The sequence below is a fragment of the Stenella coeruleoalba genome (genome assembly GCF_951394435.1).
Source record: "Stenella coeruleoalba genome assembly, chromosome: 6".
Taxonomy (NCBI): domain Eukaryota; kingdom Metazoa; phylum Chordata; class Mammalia; order Artiodactyla; family Delphinidae; genus Stenella; species Stenella coeruleoalba.
The window spans coordinates 127601893-127623303 of NC_137151.1; the positions used below are offsets into that span (position 1 = coordinate 127601893).

The following is a 21411-nucleotide window of genomic DNA, read 5'->3' on the forward strand; positions in this document are numbered from 1 at the left end:
AAGTACAAATGAAGGCAAGGGGCATCGCATAACCGTAATGAGCAAGGTCAGTGAAGGAAACAAACTGGGAGGGGAGAAGGACCTGGCTGGCTATGCTGGGAGGGGCCAGAGCAGAGGAGCGGGAAGGGAGGAGAGCTTCACAAAGCGGGCGGGGAGCATCTAGCACAGCGGGGGCCCACGAGGTAGGAGGGGGAGTGCTGGTCCCTCAGCCCACCCTGTGGTGAGATGAGAAGACAACGGAGAGTGTGAAGGAGGACACATTCTGACTGAGGACTCGGGCTGAGCAGAGGCAAGGGTGGAAGCAGGGAACCAACAGGACTGTGGTTCAGGGCCTGAGCCACTATGTGGAACCTGGTGCATTTACAACATCAGGAGGCTGGGGGAACCAGACTACAGCCGGCGATGAGTCCTGGGCTTAGGGGGACTTCTCAGTGCGTGGGTGGTAGTCGACAACCATGACCCAACATCGACACACAGAGAGAGCACTGAGCCCGCCAACACCCCAGCTCCAGGGAGCAGAGACAGGCTAGCGGAGTCCCAAAAAATCAAGGGGAGAAAACTGATTCAAGACAGCGGGACAGCTGCTGACGCTGGTGACACGGAAGCCAAGGGCAGTTCCAGCAGCTGGAGCACAGACTGGACTGCAGTGGACTGAAAACATATGGGACCATCCATTCTGGGTGCTGGGGTACAGGGCAGCTGTGCTTCCCTAGAGCTCTGGGGGTGGGGAGACCGACTTAATCCAAAGGCCTCCTCTCATGTCCAAAGCACTCTCACATCTGCATGTTCAAAAACCCTCCCGGGAATTCCCTGGCAGTCCAGTGGTTAGGGTCCCACACCTTCACCACCGAAGCCCGGGGTTTGATCCCCGGTCAGGCAACTAGGATCCAGAAAGCAGCGCGGCACAGCCGAAAGAAAACAAAAACAAAAACCTCCCATCAGACACCACTGCTTCCTACGTGGAGGAACAGGTGAAAAAAGAATAGACTCTCTACCTGAGTGATGACGGAAGCCTTGATGGGCCGGATCTTGTTATTCCAGACGCCAGCAGGTTCCTGGGCATTTTCCAAGCAAGCTGCTTTCTCAGGGAGTGGGGGGAAGGCATCCTTGTAGGTTGGAGGGTCGCTCTCCTCCTCTGAATTTAAAGTGGCAACTGGACCGGCCAACATAGATTAAGAGGAAGCACACCACTTTCAGTGTTAGATGGAAAAACCACGAGGAGGGTTTCAACGTCAAAAAGAGAGAGCACTGACTGCTGACAGTTGACACTGACAACCCCCCACCTCTTCCCTCGGTCACAGGCAAGGGCCCCCGCCGCTCCGCAGGCCCAGCGCCCTCAAGTTCAGCCTGTCAACTGGAAGGGCCAGACTCTGATCCGGATGGCGCCCCTGCCCTACGCACAGCCTCCCCTGTGAGCCTCAGCTCAGACGCTGGATGCCCCACTGCTCCCCTAATGGGGTGAGCTCCTTGATGGAAGGCCTTGACACAGACTTCTCGGCCCTGAAGAGTCTTCCAATCCTGTATTCAAAAACAATCACGACCACGACAATGCCTGGCACATAGCCAGCTCTTAAATTTGCAGAACAAAATGCTGCTGCTGCCCAGCACTGCCAGCGAGAACCCCCCCGAGGTAAATTGCAGCTGATTTCCCACTGTAATGTACCATGTTGAAAGCATCGCAGGACCTGCCATCTCTGCCCCCCGCACTCCCAACGCAGGGAGCACAGGAGGAAATCAGGTCCCGGTGACCCCCTGCTCCACCCTCCACAGTGCCCCGACCGTTCACCACAGCTCCATGGAAGCAGGAGCGTGACTGTTTGGGTCACCCTAGGGTCCGGGGCTGAAAACAGTATTCGGCAATGGCAGGGCCCAATAAAAACTACTGTGAACAGAGGTGCACGCAGAGCAGAGGGATGACCCTTGGAATTCCGACTCCAGGGTCGCGACTCTAGCCATGCAGCCGTGCTATCCTGGATGCCAAGACAGACTCCGTGTGACGAGCTGTTCCAGTCTGCCAGTGCCCGCTCCCCTCACCTAAACACGGGGGCGCAGACCCCACAGGGCTGTAGGGTCGTGTGGAAGCCCCAGGTAGCAGGCACTGAGAACCCAAGCGAACGGCAGTGTCTAGGTCTCCACTGCTGAGAGACAAGCCACTGAAACGTGGCGAGTGTGACGGATGAAACGCACTTGTAATTTTAATTAATTTAAACTTAAGAACTGATATTCAATTTAGTTATCGGAAAACTTTAAAGAATGTTTGGAACGACAAAGGGTAGAACAAGCTACTCTTTCAGCTACAAATTTTATAAAATCTAACTACAGATGAAGGGCTTTGGATGGAAACAGCATTCAAGTCAAGTTGTCCTGCAGTCATACACACACATCAGACTCTGAAGGGAAAGACAAGACTGTGAAGTATGAGCTAGAGACGCCGAAGCGACCGTCCTGCAGATGCCGCAGCTCGTGTACTGTCCCTCCTGGGCAGCACTGGTCCCCACTGGGGCTGGCTGCCTGGGCCAGTGCAGCGCCCGAGTCCCACCTTCATCCTCACAGCTATCTCCCGACAGAGCTCTGGGATGCTTCCCATCCCAGAGTCCAGTTCAACACAACTGGGCAATAGCCATTTTGGAGAAGAATCCTAATAATCACAAAGGCCAAATTCACTGGCTTTCCAGAAAGTTGTCCACATTTTAAATCTTACTGTAGGCGATCCATCCACCACTCCTGGCCAATTTCACCCCTCACACGAGGGTAGTGCAAAACGGAGCACACAGCACTGGTGGGTCCTGGCCCACCGCACAAGCACAGGGCTGAAAGGCACCTCTGGAGAGGCCACAGGCTCTCATGAGGATTGGAAAGAGCCGTGTCTTACGGTCAACAAGAACAGTGGGGAAGGGGCCGTCACCTTTGATTTGTTGCGGAACCAGTCCACTTCGGTGTTCAGCAAAGCTCTCTTGGGTCAGAACGGCGACGGAGCTCATGGTTGATCTCGGGAGTCCACACGATCCGGGTGAGCCACTGAAGCAGGGGGGTGAGTCAGAGAGGCAAGTCCGGCACAGACAGCTCGCAGCTACCTGATCCGTTCAGCTGAGAGTTTAAGCCCAGGGTTCACTCTGCTTCACCAGCAAGCAACACCTTATCTTCCTCACTTACAACTGCTGACATAAGGTGATTCCCAAACTCTCACCAAGTGATGAAAAGGAGAAACTCAAGCGGGGGGGGGGGGGCACCCTGGAAAACCTCCCCCCCGTTGCCCATAACAGAGCAGATGTAGGCTCCAGCTGAGAGGTTCAGGACCAGGACGCCCAGGGGCCACCCCTCTCTCCACCCACGGGGCCCCAATGGAACCCAATACATGTCTGACCCAGCCCCAGACACAGATCAACATCTGGATGGTTCTACTAACAACTATCTCAGTTATTTGGTTACTCTGTTATCCTCATGCCTCCTAATGCTTATAAAATGTATCATTTGACAGTAGCTGCAAAGAGCCACTGAAGAGCAGCCTCCCTTGCTCTGTGGCGACAGTGTAACAGCAAGAGGTAGGAGGGGTAGCAGTCTAAGTGCCTCTGGCGTGCGGTGACTGGTTGTTCTCCCACGTCCGGTCTCCCAGGTGTGGGAGGGGACTTGCAGCAGGTGGGACCAGGCCCAAGGGCACACAGTTCCTCAGTTCAGGGTAGGAACCCCGCAGTCTGCCTCCGGACCCCACTCCTGAATGGCCGCAGTGCTCAGCGAGACTCTGGCTCTCAAAGCCACAGCTCCCTTATTTGGAAAAGGGGCTCACTCAGCACTGGCTGCCTCTCTCCAGCTCCAGGTGAGCCCCATGCTACTGCAAAGAGGAAGAACCCACTCTCTTCACACAATTCTGCACCAAGTGTCTTCTTGTGCCACCGTGGCAAAAAAGTATAAGAGGGTCAAGTAATTTATTAAGAGTGAGTTTCTTCATCATTTTTACAACACAGTAAGACCCCTCCCCAAGTTCAAGAAAATTAAACTCTGTATTTCTAAAGAAAAGCAAGATACAAATTCAGATACCCCGAGCAAACGTAATTCACATTTAAGGAAAAAAGATTAAAAATAGATGGAAACCAGATGACACATCTACCTGAAGTATACACACTGCTCCGTGCTGGGAGGTTAGCTACAGTGATTCTCTCTGAAGAACCATTAGGAACTTAAGGATAAAACATAATGGAAGAAGGCACGCACACAGCCCAGGGCCAGGAAGCCTTGAGACAAGACACACTTACCAGCGAAACGGTCAGTAGCCAGAAGGTCCGTCCTGAGGCCGCCTCTGTCAGCCTGCCAGCTTTTTCTGGTGTGGGACAAGGGGAGAGGGAGCAAGGAGAAAACCAGAGAAAAGTTACTTATCTGCATCCTACAACCCAGATCTGTTCACCTCTCAACCAGAAAAGGTCAAAGTATTACTTACACTTTGGCTACTAATACCAATATTAGGCAAATTGCTTGGGGGGAAAAAATGGAAGGAACCCTTTTACTAGGCCATTAGCTTCTTTTTTTTAAAATTAATTTATTATTTATTTTTGGTTGCTTTGGGTCTCTGTTGCTGTGCGCGGGCTTCTCATCGCAGTGGCTTCTCTTGTGGAGCACGGGCTCTAGGCGCACGAGCTTGGTAGTTGTGGCTCGCGGGCTCTAGAGTGCAGGCTCACTGGTTGTGGCGCACGGGCTCGGTTCCTCCACAGCATGTGGGATCTTCCCGGACCAGAGCTCAAACCCGTGTCCCCTGCATTGGCAGGCGGACTCTTAACCACTGCGCCACCAAGGAAGCCCCTAGGCCATTAGCTTCAAACAAACATATTACGGTAAAACCTGAACCATCTGGAACTCCTAGAGGGCAACTTGCAACTTTTCCAGGGACCCAAGGGAATCCCGTAAGTGTATCCCTTTTACATGTAACCATTTTGAAGTAAAATTATCACAAAACTGATGTTTGTTCTGCTATGTGGCGAGTAATTTTTCCTGTATTCCTCTTATTAATCTATGCTGAGCCAGAAGAAAAAAGGTCTGCAACACTGTGTCATGATCTAGAACAGACTGTGGACCTTGGGGGCTCCAGAGCTTTTTAGGGTGACTGAGGGCTACTGTCTTTAAGAGTTCCCTGTGTATTTTGTAGTTACTTTGTTCTTCTTGCTGTTAGCCTATAAAAGTTCTTCGGTCCCTTCTAATCTACTGGGGATCTAGAGACCAGGCCATAAAATAGCAGGGCTGGAAAGGACCTTCAAAGGCCAGCTTGGAAGGACCAAGGAAAAGGGGTGGGTCACCTTGCCTTGGGGGACTTCAGGACAGTGAGGCTGCCAGGCAGGTTACCAGCCGCACCACGTGCGCTTGATGAGGGAGACATTATGACAGTGGTGAGGCATGGGCTAAAATGGGAGAATTCCCATCAGTAACAAGAATACTCTACCTCACTGGAGAGTAACCCCCAAGTTCTTGCCCATAATACAAGCGTGGTTCAGGAGCTAGGAAGACGGTTCATGGCAGTCAGGGGTGCCTCAGTGGGGTCTCAAATGTCCCAGCTGGGGACATGAACCAGTGGTATAAAAAAAAAAAAATCTCTCAATGTAGGGGCTTGAGTCACATGGGGGAAGTACTATGAGCCAGAGGCCAGACCCGCTCTGGGGCCCCAGTCCCACCAAACACACAAAGGCACCTGAGACCCAAGTGGAGAAGGTGGAGACAAACTGACCGAGACTATTTTATTTAAGAGTTTGCCTCCAACGCATTCTAATCGCAAGTCTCAGTGACTAAGGCAAGGAAGAAAGAAACCCTTTCCATTCAACCAGACTGTCAGAGTAGCACATCCACGCGTGGGTCCTGACGGGGTGGAAAAGGTGAGCCCGCCTCGGGGTTCCCAGTGCCCAGGGGGCCCACACTTAGCCCGTCTAGGAACAGGATGGCGGTGCTCCAGGTCAAAGCGCCAACGGGAAGCCAGGACCCAGGCATCTGCCCCGCTCTCCTGGCAACTCTTGACTGCTGACCTGCGACCTGAACAGCCTCCCACGCCAGGTGCCGACATCCCTTATCAAAACCCACTGACACCCACTCTCTAAGAAGCTGCATTCACCCACGTGACCACCATGACGCCCACACCATCTTCTCTGTGCTCCTAACTGACCAGTCCTCTTGCTTTCTTGGACAGGCAAGTCTTCAGTGCCCAGTGACAGCTACGAGGTAAGCCCGCGCAGTGCAGCCACTGTCCACGTCCGCTCCAGCCACAGATTTCTGACGAGAAGCCCCCACCCTGCACCTGGCGTCACACACAAGAGGGGAGGAGCTCCGGAGGCTCCCTTCTGAGCCAGCTCCCACATGCAGCACGAGTCAGTTCCGGTGAGCCTTTCTACTGAGCCCCGCATTCCTCACTGGCTCAAGAAAGGGGCTTCAACACAGCCCAACCGGCAGAGCCTCTAACGCCCCCATGTGTGCACAGGCCCTCAGGCAGCTAAGGACGGAGGGTGGACCTACAGAAAACTCCAGGCTGGTTGGACAGGACACACTAGTCTCTAGTTTCCAGATTTCAAACGGCAGTTTGTCCCAGCTGGAATGAATGGATCACAGCGAGCCACAGGTGAACATCGAGGGTGTGATATGATCAAATTAGGGTGTTGCTTTTCTCATAAACTTCTCAAACTCCTGTCTCTAAAGAATCCATTTTAAAACCGATCTGCTGATCCATGTGTAAGTGCAGACCTGAGACCTACCTGAGGCGCTGGGGTAGATCTTATAAAAGGCCAGCACCAGTCCTCCTCCCGTGCCCCCAGCCCTACTGTCAACCTGCCGCCAGTTCAACAAAGCAGCACCTAAGAAACCGTCCCCCACAGCGCTACGCCCACTCCCCGGAGATCTTTCAACAACCTCACGCCCGTCCAGGCGTGTGTGCTCCCTACCCCGGCTTCCCTACTGGCCATCAGTCCCAGGAGACCTTACCCAGGCCTCCTCCTGAGGAGCAGAGACCAAACATTTGCTATCACAGCTCCTCCCTTAGTTGAATACAGCTGCTCAAATCAGGACCAAAAGGGACCTCAGCGATGACTCTCTCCCACTCTCTGAATAAGCCGGGGAACAGGAGCCACACAGCCTTCCCTGGGGGCCCAGGCTCTGCTGCTTCTCCATCACTGTGTAGCTGTCAGGACAGGTGGCTTGAGGTCGGGCCCAGATCTGCTCCTTCTTCCCCCTTCTTGCCACAGAGAACATGTCCATCTTTCCTACAAGACTCCTTCAGGTATGTGAAGGAGTACTTCAGGTACTCCTTCAGCCCATTCTCCAGCCCCCTTCAGTGATTCCCAAGATGCCCTAGTCCCTTCATCATTTTGGTTGCTCTCAACTACTTTCCATGCAAGCATTCAGATCCACCCAATGCAAATCTCAAACTCTTCTCAACCTGGACTTTAAGTCTTGTTTCTCAGAGTATAAATACCCACAGTAAAAAAAACACACTTTAAAATACAACTATGTAAGAAAGAACTAGAACCAAAGGAAGAAGGCTAGACAGAAGCAAAGACTCTTCTCTCCTACTCGCCCCCTCCCCAGGGTGGGATGCAGCGGCTGGGGGGCACTCCCACAAGGATGGACGGTTATGCACCAGGGTGCCCAGGTGAAGTCACAGCATACGTGGCTTACATCTGAAGCTCGGTCCTAACAAATGTACAACAGATTAAATGAAGAATTTTACTTTTTTGCCTATAAACAAGGAAATATAAGTTGATTCCCTTGTAATGTTTTGCCAATTACATATTCAAAAGAGCAAGTCTTTTGCAAAGAGAACTCATGAGTAGTAGTCCAGGAAGAATTTTATCTCAGTCAACTAATGAGATCTCAGTGCTTTGTTTACCTACTAGACAGGACTGAGTATGCAGGGTATCAAAAAACCACCAGGAAACCCAGGACCTCTGTCCTCTTCTTCCAAAGTTGAAATTATTTACTTTTATCCCCACAGCAAGCTTGTAAGGAAAAAAAAAATTTCAAAGTCCTTCTCAAGACCCACAAACCAACTGAGAACACGAACATAAAATCCCGATGGCTGCCAGATCACAAAGCATAAATATAAGGCCACCCGCACAAAGTCTACACGGCTGGGCATTTGTGCGTTTCACCAAGTTCTGGAAGTCGGCACCCATCCTGCAGGAGGAACTTTCGCAGATGCCACCTCAGCAAGGCCCTCCCACAGGCCACGCGAGCCCGCGGGCGGGGAAAGGCTTAAAGGGGCAGCAACGCGCTGGGCCTCCCCGCCTTTCATCCAAATTCGGTACTTTTCCGTAATGCATTTTTCGTCCGTGGACCCTGGGGCACATCCAAGTTGCGCTCCAGCCCCGAGGAGGGCAGCAGGGCCCGGCCGACCACGCAGGCGGCAGCAAGTGGAGGTGAGGCCCGGCCTGCCTGGGCCCCGTGCCGCCGTCCCGTCCAGCCCCACCGCCAAGGATGCCCTGCGGGACAGGCCCCCGCCCCTGCCCCCTCCGGCCGGCCAAGCTGGGGGGAGGGGCGCCCCTGCCGGAGCAGGAGGGGGAGGGGGCAGGGCCCGGCCGCCAACGTCACCGACCTGGGCCCAGGTCGGCCCCCCCCACCTCAGCGGCGGGCGCGCGGAGGGAGCGGGACCCGGACTGGGGTTTGGGGGCTGCTCGGCGGGGCGGTGGGCAGCGCAGAGCCGGCGCCGCGGCACTCGGGAAAGTTTCTCACTCCTCCCGTGCCAGCGCCGCGGCCCATGCGCAGTGGTGACACGTAGCCGCCCCCCCACCCCCGACCGGTCAGGGGGGCGCCCGCGGGGGGAGGGTGGCTGTGCTGGCTGGGGGAGTATCGGCTTGGGGGCGCTGGGGCAAAAGGCGGCCCCGGCCCCCTCCCCCCGCCCGGGGCTCCACGTCGGCAGCCCGGCGCCCCAACTTCCCCGCGCCGCCCCCCGCCCGGCACCCCGGCCCGCGCCGCCCGCCCCGGCCTGCTCACCCCGCGGTGCACCCGTCCGTCCGTCCGTCGTCCGTCCGCTCGCCGCGGAAGAAGCCGGGACCTTCGCTCGCTCGCTCCCTCTAGGCTGGCTCCCTCCAGGCCGGCGCCCGGGCCCCCGCGGCTATATAGGGCGGCGGCTCCAATCCCGCCCGGACACGTCAGACCACGGCCGCCCCGCCCGCCGGCCAACGCCGCGCCCCCGCCCGCCCGCTGCTCCTACAGCACCTAACTCCCCGGGGGCTCGGGAGCCTTTTACTGGGGGGTGGGGGGTGTCGGGGAGTTGGGAAATCAGTCTCCACCTTCATAAAGCGAAGGTGGGAGGGACTGCAGCTCTAGCATTGAGGTCCCCAATACCGCCTCCCCACCCCAAAAAGAAACAAGACACCTCGAGGTACAACACAAAGGAAATTAACTGCTGGCCCCAACCATCTACAACTTCCAATAGCTGGACAAGCTGGCCTAATAAACTCGCGTGGAAACATACCCCATGCCCCCAAAGTTCGGAGCACAGATTTCCACTGGCGCACTCGCCTGCGGTTCTGCACCTTGTGTCCTTCCCGTCTATAAAATATCCCTACTCTACTCCTTGGCTACCAGTTTAATTCCCTTAAAAATTGTAGACCCCTTTTTTAAGGACTCCACTCCTACAGCTGTGCCTCCAGCCTCACAGCCTAAACAAACAAGAGGAGCAGAACAGAGCCCCTGCCCTCAAGGGGCGTCCACCCTGGAGGGTGAGAATGGCTTGCAGACAAGCCAGGTCTGCATTCCTTGTGTAATATGTGACAAGGGCCTCGGTTTCCTTCTTTTTTTTTTTTTTTATAAGGGTACAGGCCTAGTGGAGGGATTTGCACCTCTGATGAAGCAGCCCATGAGTAGAATCCTACATGACATACAGAAGTGCACCACACACTGGGGACAAGGCATGAGCCGGGGCGCTGGCAGGACTGGGAAGGCGAGGTCAGGGTAGAGAGGACCCCCAGGGACAGGTCAGCTCGCCTGCGGCCATGATACACGTGTTGCTCAGGATGATGGGAAGCTGGGCGGGGGGTGGGGAGGTAGTTGAGGGGGAGAAGGCAGGACCTGGGTATTCCTTTCAGTGGAACACTGTCAAAGTATGTACACATGGAGAGGGGGGCGGGGCAGGGCCACAGCAGTTGTTCAGTCTAAAGGTGACAATGGCTTTCCATTGTGGTTGGCAATGGCAGATGCACCAAGTGGACAGATTCCAACAGTAGCACCAGAAGTTTCTTATTAACTGGACACGGGGAATGACAGAAGTCAAGAACAGCAGGGAGACTAATGAGAAAAAATTAAAAAATAAACATTAAAAAAAAAGAACGGCAGGGAGGTTCCTGGCTGCCCTCACTGAGATGGAGAGACTGAAGGAAGCCTAGATTGGTAAGGGGAAGTGTGATGCAAAAACTCGGATATGCCATCTGACATGCCCACTGGATGGCCAAGTGGGGATGTCAAGTAGGCAACTGCATGTACAAGGTGAAGGCTGGGGAGAAGCCCATCACAGCTGACAGAATATGACAGCACTTCATGACATCACTGGGGGAAGAAACCATGGAGCTGAGGACACTGTCATCAAAGCTGTACCTTAAATCACCAGGATGGTACCTGGGCAAGGTGGCACCTCCTTAGACTTGGAAGAATCTCTGTAAGCATCCCTTCCTATGTTATCACTGAAGTTTGGAGGTAGTCTTTCCATGCGGATTAACCAACCAGCAACTCCGACAAGTGCGTTTTGTTATTTTTTGTTTTTGAGGGCTCAGCACTACAGAGAGGTCTGAGAAGGGAGGAAGAAGGGAGGGATTCAGAAAAAGTAGGCAGGTCCACTGTCAAGGAACTTCCAAGGAAGCTAGGAAGTCACCACAGGAGAAGCTCACAGAGTACCTGGTGCACAGGATGCCTTGAAAGAGATGGTTAAAAACATATAATTAGGGCTTCCCTGGTGACACAGTGGTTAAGAATCCGCCTGCCAATGCAGCGGACACAGGTTCGAGCCCTGGTCCGGGAAGATCCCACATGCCGCGGAGCAACTAAGCCCGTGCGCCACAACTACTGAGCCCACGCACTGCAACTAGTGAAGCCCGCGCGCCTAGAGCCTGTGCTCCGCAACAAGAGAAGCCACCACAATGAGAAGCCAGCGCACCACAACAAAGACCCAACACAGCCAAAAATAAATTTTTTAAAAAACTGTAAAACAACAACAACATATAATTAACAAAAGATATGATAAAATCAAATGTTAAATTTGTGCTACAAACCATCTCAGGATGCTTTTGTGCTGATAGTTACAACCGGCTTTCCTTCCCAGCAAGCTTTACTACATTGAAACTAACAGTCTGCAGAGGCAAATTTTGAGATATCTGGGTCCAGCAATATTCACACAAAATAATATGCAAACCCTTTATGGCTGCCTCAAAAGGAGAACATCAGTATGTAACATTTGGGTTTTCAGTGTTCAAGCGGACAGGGGAGAAGCTTTGGGGCTCCTCAAGGTAAAAGGTTAGAATAGATATATCCCCTCACACACACTTAAAGCCACGATCCCCCCAAAAACTAACCCTCAACAGAAGGTAGGTTCTGGCCCACTAGCATAGAGAGACTACAGGACGTTTCCCCACTGGCCAGTGCTGGGAGATGGAAACCCCTCTCGAGTACTAGCAACCATGCACTAGTTTAATTAAGGTTCAATAAAGGTTTAGGGCTCAAATTCCTACAGCCCCATTTGTCCAAGGCCTAGCCCAAACCTAGAAATTAACAAAACAGAAAGCAACCCCACCTGGGAGGGAATGAACCTCACACCAGGCTGCAAAGGACACCCACAGATCTCCCAACACTGTAGAGAAGCTTAAAGTCCAAAGTTCAAAAACTAAGACTGAAAGATGATTAGACTTAAGAACTCCAGGTTACAGAACTATCAGAGGCTATTAAAAAAAAATTTAAAGCGACTAGAAACATAAGACATAAAGTTTACAATTAAAAAAAAAATCAAGAGATGGAACAAATTAGAGAGGTTAAGAACCTCAGATACAAGGATGAGGAAGTCCAACACATGTCTAATAGGCAGTCCACAGGAGGCAAATACAAAGAATAGAGAAGAGGGACTTCCCTGGTGGTCCAGTGGCTAAGACTCCATGCTCCCAATGCAGTGGGCCTGGGTTTGATCCCTGGTTAGGGAACTAGATCCCGCACGCATGCCACAACTAAGAGTTCGCATGCCGCAACTAAAAGATCCCGCGTACTGCAACTAAGACCCAGCACAGCCAAACAAATAAATATTAAAAAGAAAAAAAAAGAACAGAGAAGAAATATTGGAAAAATAATGGAGAAAATTTTAGAATGTAAAGATATTACATTTCCCTCCCCTCCTAAAAAGAGACAGAACAGGTGGCCAGGTGGATAATTTAATCTCCGTTTTGGTGTAGAACAGTGAAACCTCAAAAACGACCAAGACAAGAGCAGACCTTAAAAGCAACTAGAGAGAAAAGACAGGTTACCTATAAAGGAATACCACGAGACTGAGGGCAGACCATGTCACAGCACAATGCCTACCAGAGGACAATGAAATAACACCTATAAATTACACTGAAGAAAGTTAACTGTCAACTTAGAATTCTTTATCTTAAAAAAAAATACATTTATTTATTTATTTTTGGCTGCATCGGGTCTTTGTTGATGTGCGCGGGCTTTCTTCAGTTGCGGCGAGCAGGGGCTACTCTTCGTTACAGTGCACAGGCTCCTCATTGCAGTGGCTTCTCTTGTTGCAGAGCACAGGCTCTAGGCACACAGGCTTCAGTAGTTGTGGCACGCGGGCTTAGTTGCTCCGCGGCATGTGGGATCTTCCCAGACTTGGGCTGGAACACATGTCCCCTGCATTGGCAGGCGGATTCTTAACCAATGCACCACCTGGTAAGCCCTAGAATTCTTTATCTTATTTAATATAATATACATTATTACTTATTCATTATGTTATTTTGTATTACTTTTTTTTTTTTTTTTTTTTGCGGTACGTGGGCCTCTCACTGTTGTGGCCTCTCCCGTTGTGGAGCACAGGCTCCGGACGCACAGGCTCAGCAGCCATGGCTCACAGGCCTAGCCGCTCCGCAGCATGTGGGATCTTCCCGGACCGGAGCACGAACCCGTGTCCCCTGCATCGGCAGGCGGACTCTCAACCACTGCGCCACCAGGGAAGCCCTGTATTATTAATTATTAAATAAAAGAGAAAAAAAGAAAATAGGAAGCAAGAGAAGTAAAAGAGAAGCAATTTAAAAGGCAAATAAAGCACAAAATACAATGGAAGAAATGAATCCCAATGTGGCAATAATCTAATGTTAATACACTAACTAGCCAGTTACAAAATCCAGCTATAAGCTATTTAAGAATCCCAAACCATGAGGACATAGACATTGAAAGTAAAGGGATAGAAAAAGTACTCCAGACAACTACTAACCAAATTAAAGCTGGGCTATCTATATTATTTTCCGATAAAATAGACTGCAGGATAAGAAGCATTGCTAAGAACAAAGAAGGTCAAGAATAAAAAATTCAGTCAACTCTGATCATGTATGTACAGTATCTAATAATGTAGCTACAAAATGTATCAATAAAAACTGAAGGTTACTAGAAATTGCTATAGCCAAGATTACAGGGCAAGACTGACTCAACTCTCGGTAACATAGATGACGGAGATGAAAAATGCACAGAATATTAAAGCAAAGCAATTAAAACCTACTTTACTGGACTTATATAATCCTTTGCCCAGTGATTAGAAAGCACATTCTTTTCAAGTGTACATTGAACTTTTACAAAAACTGGTCAGGAGCTAAGGCCCCCCCTCCAATTTTTTTCCAACAAATGACAAAAAATTAATAAACATTCTGTGATCATAACACAATTAATTAGAAGTCAAGTTAAAATTTAAAAAATCCTGGAAAGTTTAAAACTTGCTCCTAAATAACTCATGGGTCAAAGAAGAAATCTGAAAATATTTAGAATAAAGCAGTTATATATCCAAACTTGTAGAATGAAGCCAGAGTGTTACTTGAGACAAATCTATAATCTTAGTCATCATATTAGTGAAGAGGAAAATGTAAAAATTAGCTAGTCACCCTCTTCTAAAATTAGAAAAGCCACAGAATAAAACTAAAGAAAATAGAAATAAAGATAAGAAATCAATGAAGTAAAAGACATATACCACAGAAAATAAACTGAGCTAAATCTAAAAAGACTAGTTATATCTCTGGCAGAAATGATCAATAAAAAAAGAGAATAGGTAAAAATAGGCAATACTAAGAATTCAAAGTGGGTCAAAAACTATAACTAAAATAGAGACTTTGAAACATCATACAAGAATTCTACTGAGAAAAGTATTATCAAAAACTTAGATGAAATAGGCAATTTCTAGAAAAGTAAGTTACCCAAACTGAGTCTGTTAGAAATGGAAAGTTTAAATAACCAACACTCTCCAATATTTGAAGAAACAAATATAAAAATCACAACAAAAAGGCAGGCCCAGATGGTTTTGTAAGGAAGCCCCAAGAGACTGTCTTCCCAACTCACTTAAAGCCAGGGAAATTTAATACCTCCCAGACAAGGGTAGCAGGGGAAAAGAATATGTGAATTTCATCTAGGTACTTAAAAGCAAAAGCCTAAAATAATCTAGCAAACTGATCCAGAGATGTAAAAACAAATACGTAATATATAATGATAAAGTCAAGTTTAATCCAGTTATGCAAGGTGGTACAATATCAGAAAAATAAAGTAATTCACCACATTATTAGCGCTGGAACAAGAAGATCTGATCATCTCAAAAACATTCAAATGAAGAACATGATATAGATTACCCATTCCTGATAAAACAGGAATACAAGGACACATTCCCTAACTCCATGATGGGCACCTACCAAGAGTCCTCATTAGAAGCATTCATATTGGGATCATGAGGAAGGCTGGTTGCACTGAGCATTTTCTATTCAAACCTACACTAGAGATTCTAACCAGGGCAGTAAGGCAGGAAAATGGAACGTATGAGGATTGGAAACAAAACTGCCAGCGTGGGCTTCCCTGGTGGCGCAGTGGTTGAGAGTCCGCCTGCCGATGCAGGGGACACGGGTTCGTGCCCCGGTTCGGGAGGATCCCACATGCCGCGAAGCGGCTGGGCCCGTGAGCCATGGCCGCTGAGCCTGCGCGTGTGCTCCGCAACGGGTGAGGCCACAGCAGTGAGAGGCCCGCGTACTGCAAACAAACAAACAAACAAACTGCCAGCGTTCACAGACAATATAACTGTCCAAGTACAAGATCCAGGAGAACCTATAAATGCACTATTAGAACTAACTAAAGAGTTCGTAGGTTTTTTGGAAACAAGACCAGAACGCAAAATCAATTATGTTCCAGAACACCAGCAACTATTAGAAATAAATTAATGGGAAAGTAGAATTTATGGAGAGTATTGTAAAAACCTTTGTCAAAATACAGGAAAGACCAAAATAAGTGGAGAAATGCCACGTTCACCTATATAGGAAGACTTAATCATACAGACTGCAATTCTCTTAGACTAGAAATTCAATGCAAATGCAACTTAAATCCCAAGAGAGGCATGCACATGTGTGTATAATTTTATAACCAGATTTTATACAATTTTCATTTATACAATATTTCTATATACATCTATACAAAATATTTAATTTATATGTATACAACAACTTTTATACAGAAGATCAAGGGCCACAGACAACGCTGAGGAAAACAAGGTGGGGAGGATGTGCCCTCCCCAATCCAAGATTTTCAGCTGCAGTAATTCAGGCAGTGTGTGCTTGTGCAGGAGCAGGTGAGAAAGCCCAGATGTGGACATATCAGACAGACTCATTAGAGGTGACCTCCTGCATGGACTACACAATCAATGCCTCCGGGAAAACTGATTATTTACATAAGAAAAACCTAAGTCCTTACCTCACACCACTCACAAGGCCAGTTAAGGCTTGAGATGCAAATACTGTGAGCGAACCCCCTCACTTCTAGATATATGCTACAGGAGCATATACAAGAACCACATCACAGCCAACAACTGTAAACAATCTGTCAATGAACATGGACAGACAAACTGAGGTGTGTAACCTAGGCTACTTACCCTCTGTGCTTTACCTACCTACCTGACAGGAACCCCTCCAAGCAGGGTCACGTTGATGGGGGTCAGGGGGCATCGCTGGGGCTGTGGGAGTGCTCAGGTCTGATACTCCCTCGGCAGTCCTGCCACCCTGTGGGAGACTGGTGCTAAGGGCGGGGGTGTGGAGCACAGTTTGCTCTCCCACACTGTGTGGTGCTCAGGTTTGGGCAAAGAGTATGCCTTCATCCTTTTTTTTTTTTGCGGTACGCGGGCCTCTCACCGTTGTGACCTCTCCCGTTGCAGAGCACAGGCTCCGGACGCGCAGGCTCAGCGGCCATGGCTCACGGGCCCAGCCGCTCCGCGGCATGTGGGATCTTCCCGGACCGGGGCATGAACCCGTGTCCCCTGCATCGGCAGGCGGACTCTCAACCACTGCGCCACCAGGGAAGCCCTCAAGTCATTTTTTACAAATCTCCTGTTTATAATGAATAAATTTAGAGTAGGGGAAAAAATACAAAATGGGTACTTGTCTTAGTCACGAAAGTATCTCCTCTACCACAGACACCCAGGGGCACATGGTAGAGGGTATAGACTCAAAGATCTGAGAAAGAAGTGGCCAAGTGTAGTTTACAGTATTTCCAAGCACTCTAACAACCCATTAAAAAAAAAACGGCAAAAGATACAAAAATCTTCCATGCAAATGCAGGAAACATTTAATTTGTACAAAAAAAATAGATTTGAAGGTAGGATGAGACTCTTTCACCTCTCAAATTGGCAAAAATAAAGTATGAGGACAGAAACGGTGTGAGCATACTGGTGTGGCTGGAAGAAGAATAACTGAGTGACCTTTCTGAGGAGCAATCTGATTACACACTGTAATTTAAAATACAAATTTTGGGCTTCCCTGGTGGCGCAGTGGTTAAGAATCTGCCTGCCAGTGCAGGGGACACAGGTTCGATCCCTGGTCCGGGAAGATCCCACATACCGCGGAGCAACTAAGCCTGTGCACCACAACTACTGAGCCTGTGCCCTACAGCTCGCGAGCCACAACTACTGAAGCCCGCGAGCCACAGCTACTGAAGCCCGCGAGCCACAGCTACTGAAGCCCGCGAGCCACAGCTACTGAAGCCCGCTCGCCTAGAGCCCGTGCTCTGCAACGAGAGGCCACCGCAATGAGAAGCCCACGCACCCCAATGAAGAGTAGCCCCAGCTCAATGCCAAGGAGAGAAAGCCCGCGCAGCAACTAAGACCCAACACAGCCAAAAATAAATTAATTAATTAAAAATAAGGAAATAAAAGTGAAGAGAAATGTTTCTGTGAACACTAAGTTTACCACATTGAAATTCTCAACAAAGCCAGTTTGCTTTAAAAAAAAATGTCAGGTGAAAAAAAATCTTAAAACCCTCAAGGAATCCTGTGTTCTAACTGCTTTATTAAGTGTCTTAAATTCTTGATCTGATGGTGAATGTCCTAGATGACGTATTATATGAGCTTGGTTTATGCAAGAAGAGATTACGTAGGATACAGTCAGCAGACACTCAAGTACACACAGCCCTGCATCAAATGATTGGTGAATGAGCAAACGTCCCCAACTACACCACATACCCAGTATCCGTGTCAATAAAGGGGCAGCTCTATGTTATACCAATACGTAACCCGTGGTGTTAGAGAAACACGTTTGTCTATGCAAAAATAACTCTGGAAGGACACTCAGGCCACTGAGGACACAGAGTTCTGTAAAGAGGAGAAAGAACAGGAGCACAGAGTCGGGTACTGAGAAGTGTCAGGGCCACAGGGTGAAGGACGGGGGTTGCACTTACTGACTCGAAAAGTCAGCAATTTTACTGTTAAGTTGGTAGGTGAGCACACATCAAAGCATATATTTCATATACCACTTACCAAAAAAAGTGTGTTTTAACAGGTACAGAAATTATGGATGGACATATGCTAAGTGTTCACAAGAGTGTATATGGGGAGTGAGGGGGGGAGAAGCTGTATTGTATGACGCGCCTCACTTTTTCAAGAAAGATACTTCCACTTGGAGGGAAACAAAGGTGCTATTACGTGGCACTAGCTACTATAAATGAGTGGAAGCCTGAGTCACAAGGATTTTCTTTTCTGTTTTATTAGACCATGTTACCAGCAAGAAGTCTGAAGTGAGCTTTTTTGTGGTGAATTTCTTTGTGGAGGATGAGACTTTCCGTTAACCCATTAAAGCCCTTGGGAATCGGAAGGCACCTTCGAGCTGTCTCTAAGTGTCTGGAGGGCAGCACAGAAGGCCAATCTCTGCCAGCAGCTAACAGCACAACTAGGAACGAGTACAGACACCTTTCACCTCAGCACAAAGACAAAGGTCCCCGAGGGAGCACACCTCGCTGGATCTGCGCCCTGGAAACCTAGGCAGAGCACTTCCCACCCGGTGACGTGCTCCCCACTAGGTGACCCTCTGGATTAGATGACTCCTTAGGTCTCCGCCTCGACACGTCTTTGTGTCCTTAAAGAAACCAACCACTGCTTCTAGGGAAGTGCATCGTGAGGTCTCTGAACACCATGCTTCAGAGCAGCGCCTCCACACACAGGCTTGGAGGCCCACCCTCCTGCCTCAACCTGGAGGGCGTTTCTGGGAAGAGAAGGACGGGATGGAACGGCCACGGAGGAGGGCTCTGGCTGGCTCTCCCCCTCAGTCCTACAATTAAACTACAAGAAACAAAATAATTCCAAGTTTGACCTAGGGCAATATACTTGAAGGTGTTTTTTCTTCCTACAATTTACACAGAAAAGTTCCATGAGCTAGAATGAGCTTTTAGCTCGTGTTTATAAAAAACTTTGCAATGGATACAAAGCTAGCTAAAGCTATGGGTGGATACTTAAGAATTAGAACAAGTCCTGTCCAAATAGAAATGAAATGCTTTTCTACAAAGGAAGAAACAAACATCAGAAACATCAAGTCTTCGGACTTTCTCCTCTGCAGGGTGTTAAGCCTCCGTGGGCACTCAAGTGCCGTCTGCCTGGTGACACCGGGCACATCACACATCTTCAACTGACCTGTTTCCTCATTTGTCAGACGAGGAGATGGGATTCCATCATCTCTTCCAGTATTACCTTTCTGAGTCTCCCAATTTAAATCCCTTTAAATCCCTCACTTTGGGATTTAAAGACTTCCTAGAAACCCTTAATGATACAGCTGTCCCCAACCCCTCAAAGAACTAATTCAACATAAAGGCACAGTAATACAAAGTACAATGTACAGGGACTTCCCTGGTGGTCCAGTGGTTAAGTCTCCATGCCCCCAATGCAGGGGGGCCGCGTTTGATCCCTGGTCAGGGAACTTGATCCTACATGCATGCCTCAACTAAGAGTTCACACGCCACAACTGAAGATCCCACACACCACAATGAAGATTCCGCACGTGACAAGGAAGATCCCCCGAGTGCCACAACTAAGACCCGGCACAGCCAAATAAATAAATAAATAAATTTAAAAATTTAAGCATTAAACAAAAACGAAACAAAATACAAGGTACGGACCAAAGCAGAGATATTTAATCTCTGTCCTGAGTCAAACACCTGAGATCCAGGACTCAGGGTAGACCACCATGCTGTAAGAGCATCTGGGGTGCAGGACCTTAGAGGTTTCATCTGTCAACAGAGAACGCTGGACAGGGCACGAAAAAACTGTTAACCCTCCTACTAGAAAACCGGTAACAACCAAAGAGGGGAGGAAGAGAAAGACAACCTAGCTCTGGCTCCACAGGGAGCCAAGGATGGGAAGCAGGTGGGCAGCAGGGCCCTCATCAGCATGGTGGTGCCAGACTAAGGTGAACGCACAGAGGCCAACTCCAAGCAGACACGAAGCACCCTCTTGGGATGAACTCTAGCTACTGTGTGAAGAAAGAATTGTGGAAATGCAAGAGCAGAAAAACTGAGAAATAAAAAGCTGATGAAGTCTGGAAGTAACCACAAATTCCCTAAGGAGGAGACTGACTGGATAAACCATGCTATGTCCATGCAACAAAATAACAGGCGGCCTAAGAGGCATGCATGGCAAGATCTCCATGCACTGTTACGCATGGTCTCTAGGGACAAGGTTAGTGAGAAACGGGGAAGGAGGCAGGAGGTGCAGAGTAAGCTACCTAACTCCAAGAAAGTGTCGGAAACACCAGTGTTACCTATGTCTGCTCGTATTTGCAAGAAGAAACAATGGGAGGCAACACTGGGAGAAGAAAAGGGAGGAGGGACAGGGATGGACGCAACTCATCTGAATATACCACTGAGTCCCTCTGCCTTTAGAACCACATATATCAGAGAAGAACAAACTCTAAAAACAAATATGTCCTGCTTCTCTGTCTTAATGGTGTTTACATGGTTGGGTTCAGTTAACATTTATGGCTCAACGAATTTTCACTAAGGATTTGCATAGTTCTCTGTATGTTTATTATACTTCTTTAATACTTTTAGTAAAAAAGATTGAAATGAACCTAAATAACAATGTCACAACAGTGGCGCAAGCATCAGAGAAAAACATAACTTTAAAACACAGTAACTTGACAGTATATTCCAAGTGGGATATAATCTAATAACATCAGTTACTATTATGCTAAAAATATTTTATGTTGTAGGATAAGGTTAATATCCTTAAAAAACAATTTTCAGCATTAGCAAAAACCATGTAGATTTTTATTTGAATTGGAAATATCTATACTCATGATCGGTTCCTAGGCCTGTCTGCTACAAGAAGCAATGCAGTGGCACTGGGCACCCTGAGCACACAGACTGTGGCAATCAACACCATTCCCCACTAAAAGGAACCAGGCTCCTTGGAAAAATAGCTGAGTCCAGGTCACAAGATGGGACATCTCGCTGTGGCAAAGAGCAAGGAAGGAGTCACAGACTAACGGGGTCACGTCCAAAGAACACAGAAGCCAACCGGGGGAACAATATAAGCATCAAAAATTGGCTTCAATGGGTTGAAACACAATTACATGCACATCTACAAGTTTATAATACTAGGGGGGGAAAGCAACAAAAATGCATTGTTGCTTTGGAAGTTGCTAGTCCAAACATATTCTAAATATGAATAAAGCAAAGAAATCATTTCTCCTTTCTCTTCAGGAGGAATTGTATTTTAGAGTAACCAGAATTGATCAGGGAAACCTTCTTCATGTAAAAATGCCAACAAATAAATGTAGAAACAGATAGCCAGGTACTCAGTCCTGGAACCTGTGAATATTACAAATGAATAAGAGTTAAAGTTAAGAATATTGTGATGGGAAGATTATCTTGGATTATACAGGTGGGACCTAAATGTAGTAAGTATCCTTAAAATCATGTGCTTTAAAGATGGAG

General features: G+C 48.6%; 1 protein-coding gene across 3 annotated transcripts in view; it reads right to left on the minus strand.

The window, feature by feature from the left end:
• Window positions 1-21411, minus strand: part of HDLBP (high density lipoprotein binding protein) — a 67553-nt gene that overhangs the window by 28595 nt on the left and 17547 nt on the right. For 2 of the 3 annotated variants that reach the window (XM_079923924.1, XM_079923925.1), the window contains 3 exons: window positions 4251-4315; window positions 2906-3018; window positions 996-1153 (listed from right to left, as the gene is read on the minus strand). In XM_079923924.1, coding sequence (XP_079780050.1) covers window positions 996-1153; window positions 2906-2981 — 234 coding nt within the window. In that variant the 5' untranslated portion in view covers window positions 2982-3018; window positions 4251-4315. Of the gene's footprint in view, window positions 1-995; window positions 1154-2905; window positions 3019-4250; window positions 4316-8952; window positions 9081-21411 lie in introns of those variants that run through there. The other variant, XM_079923926.1, reaches the window with a different exon arrangement.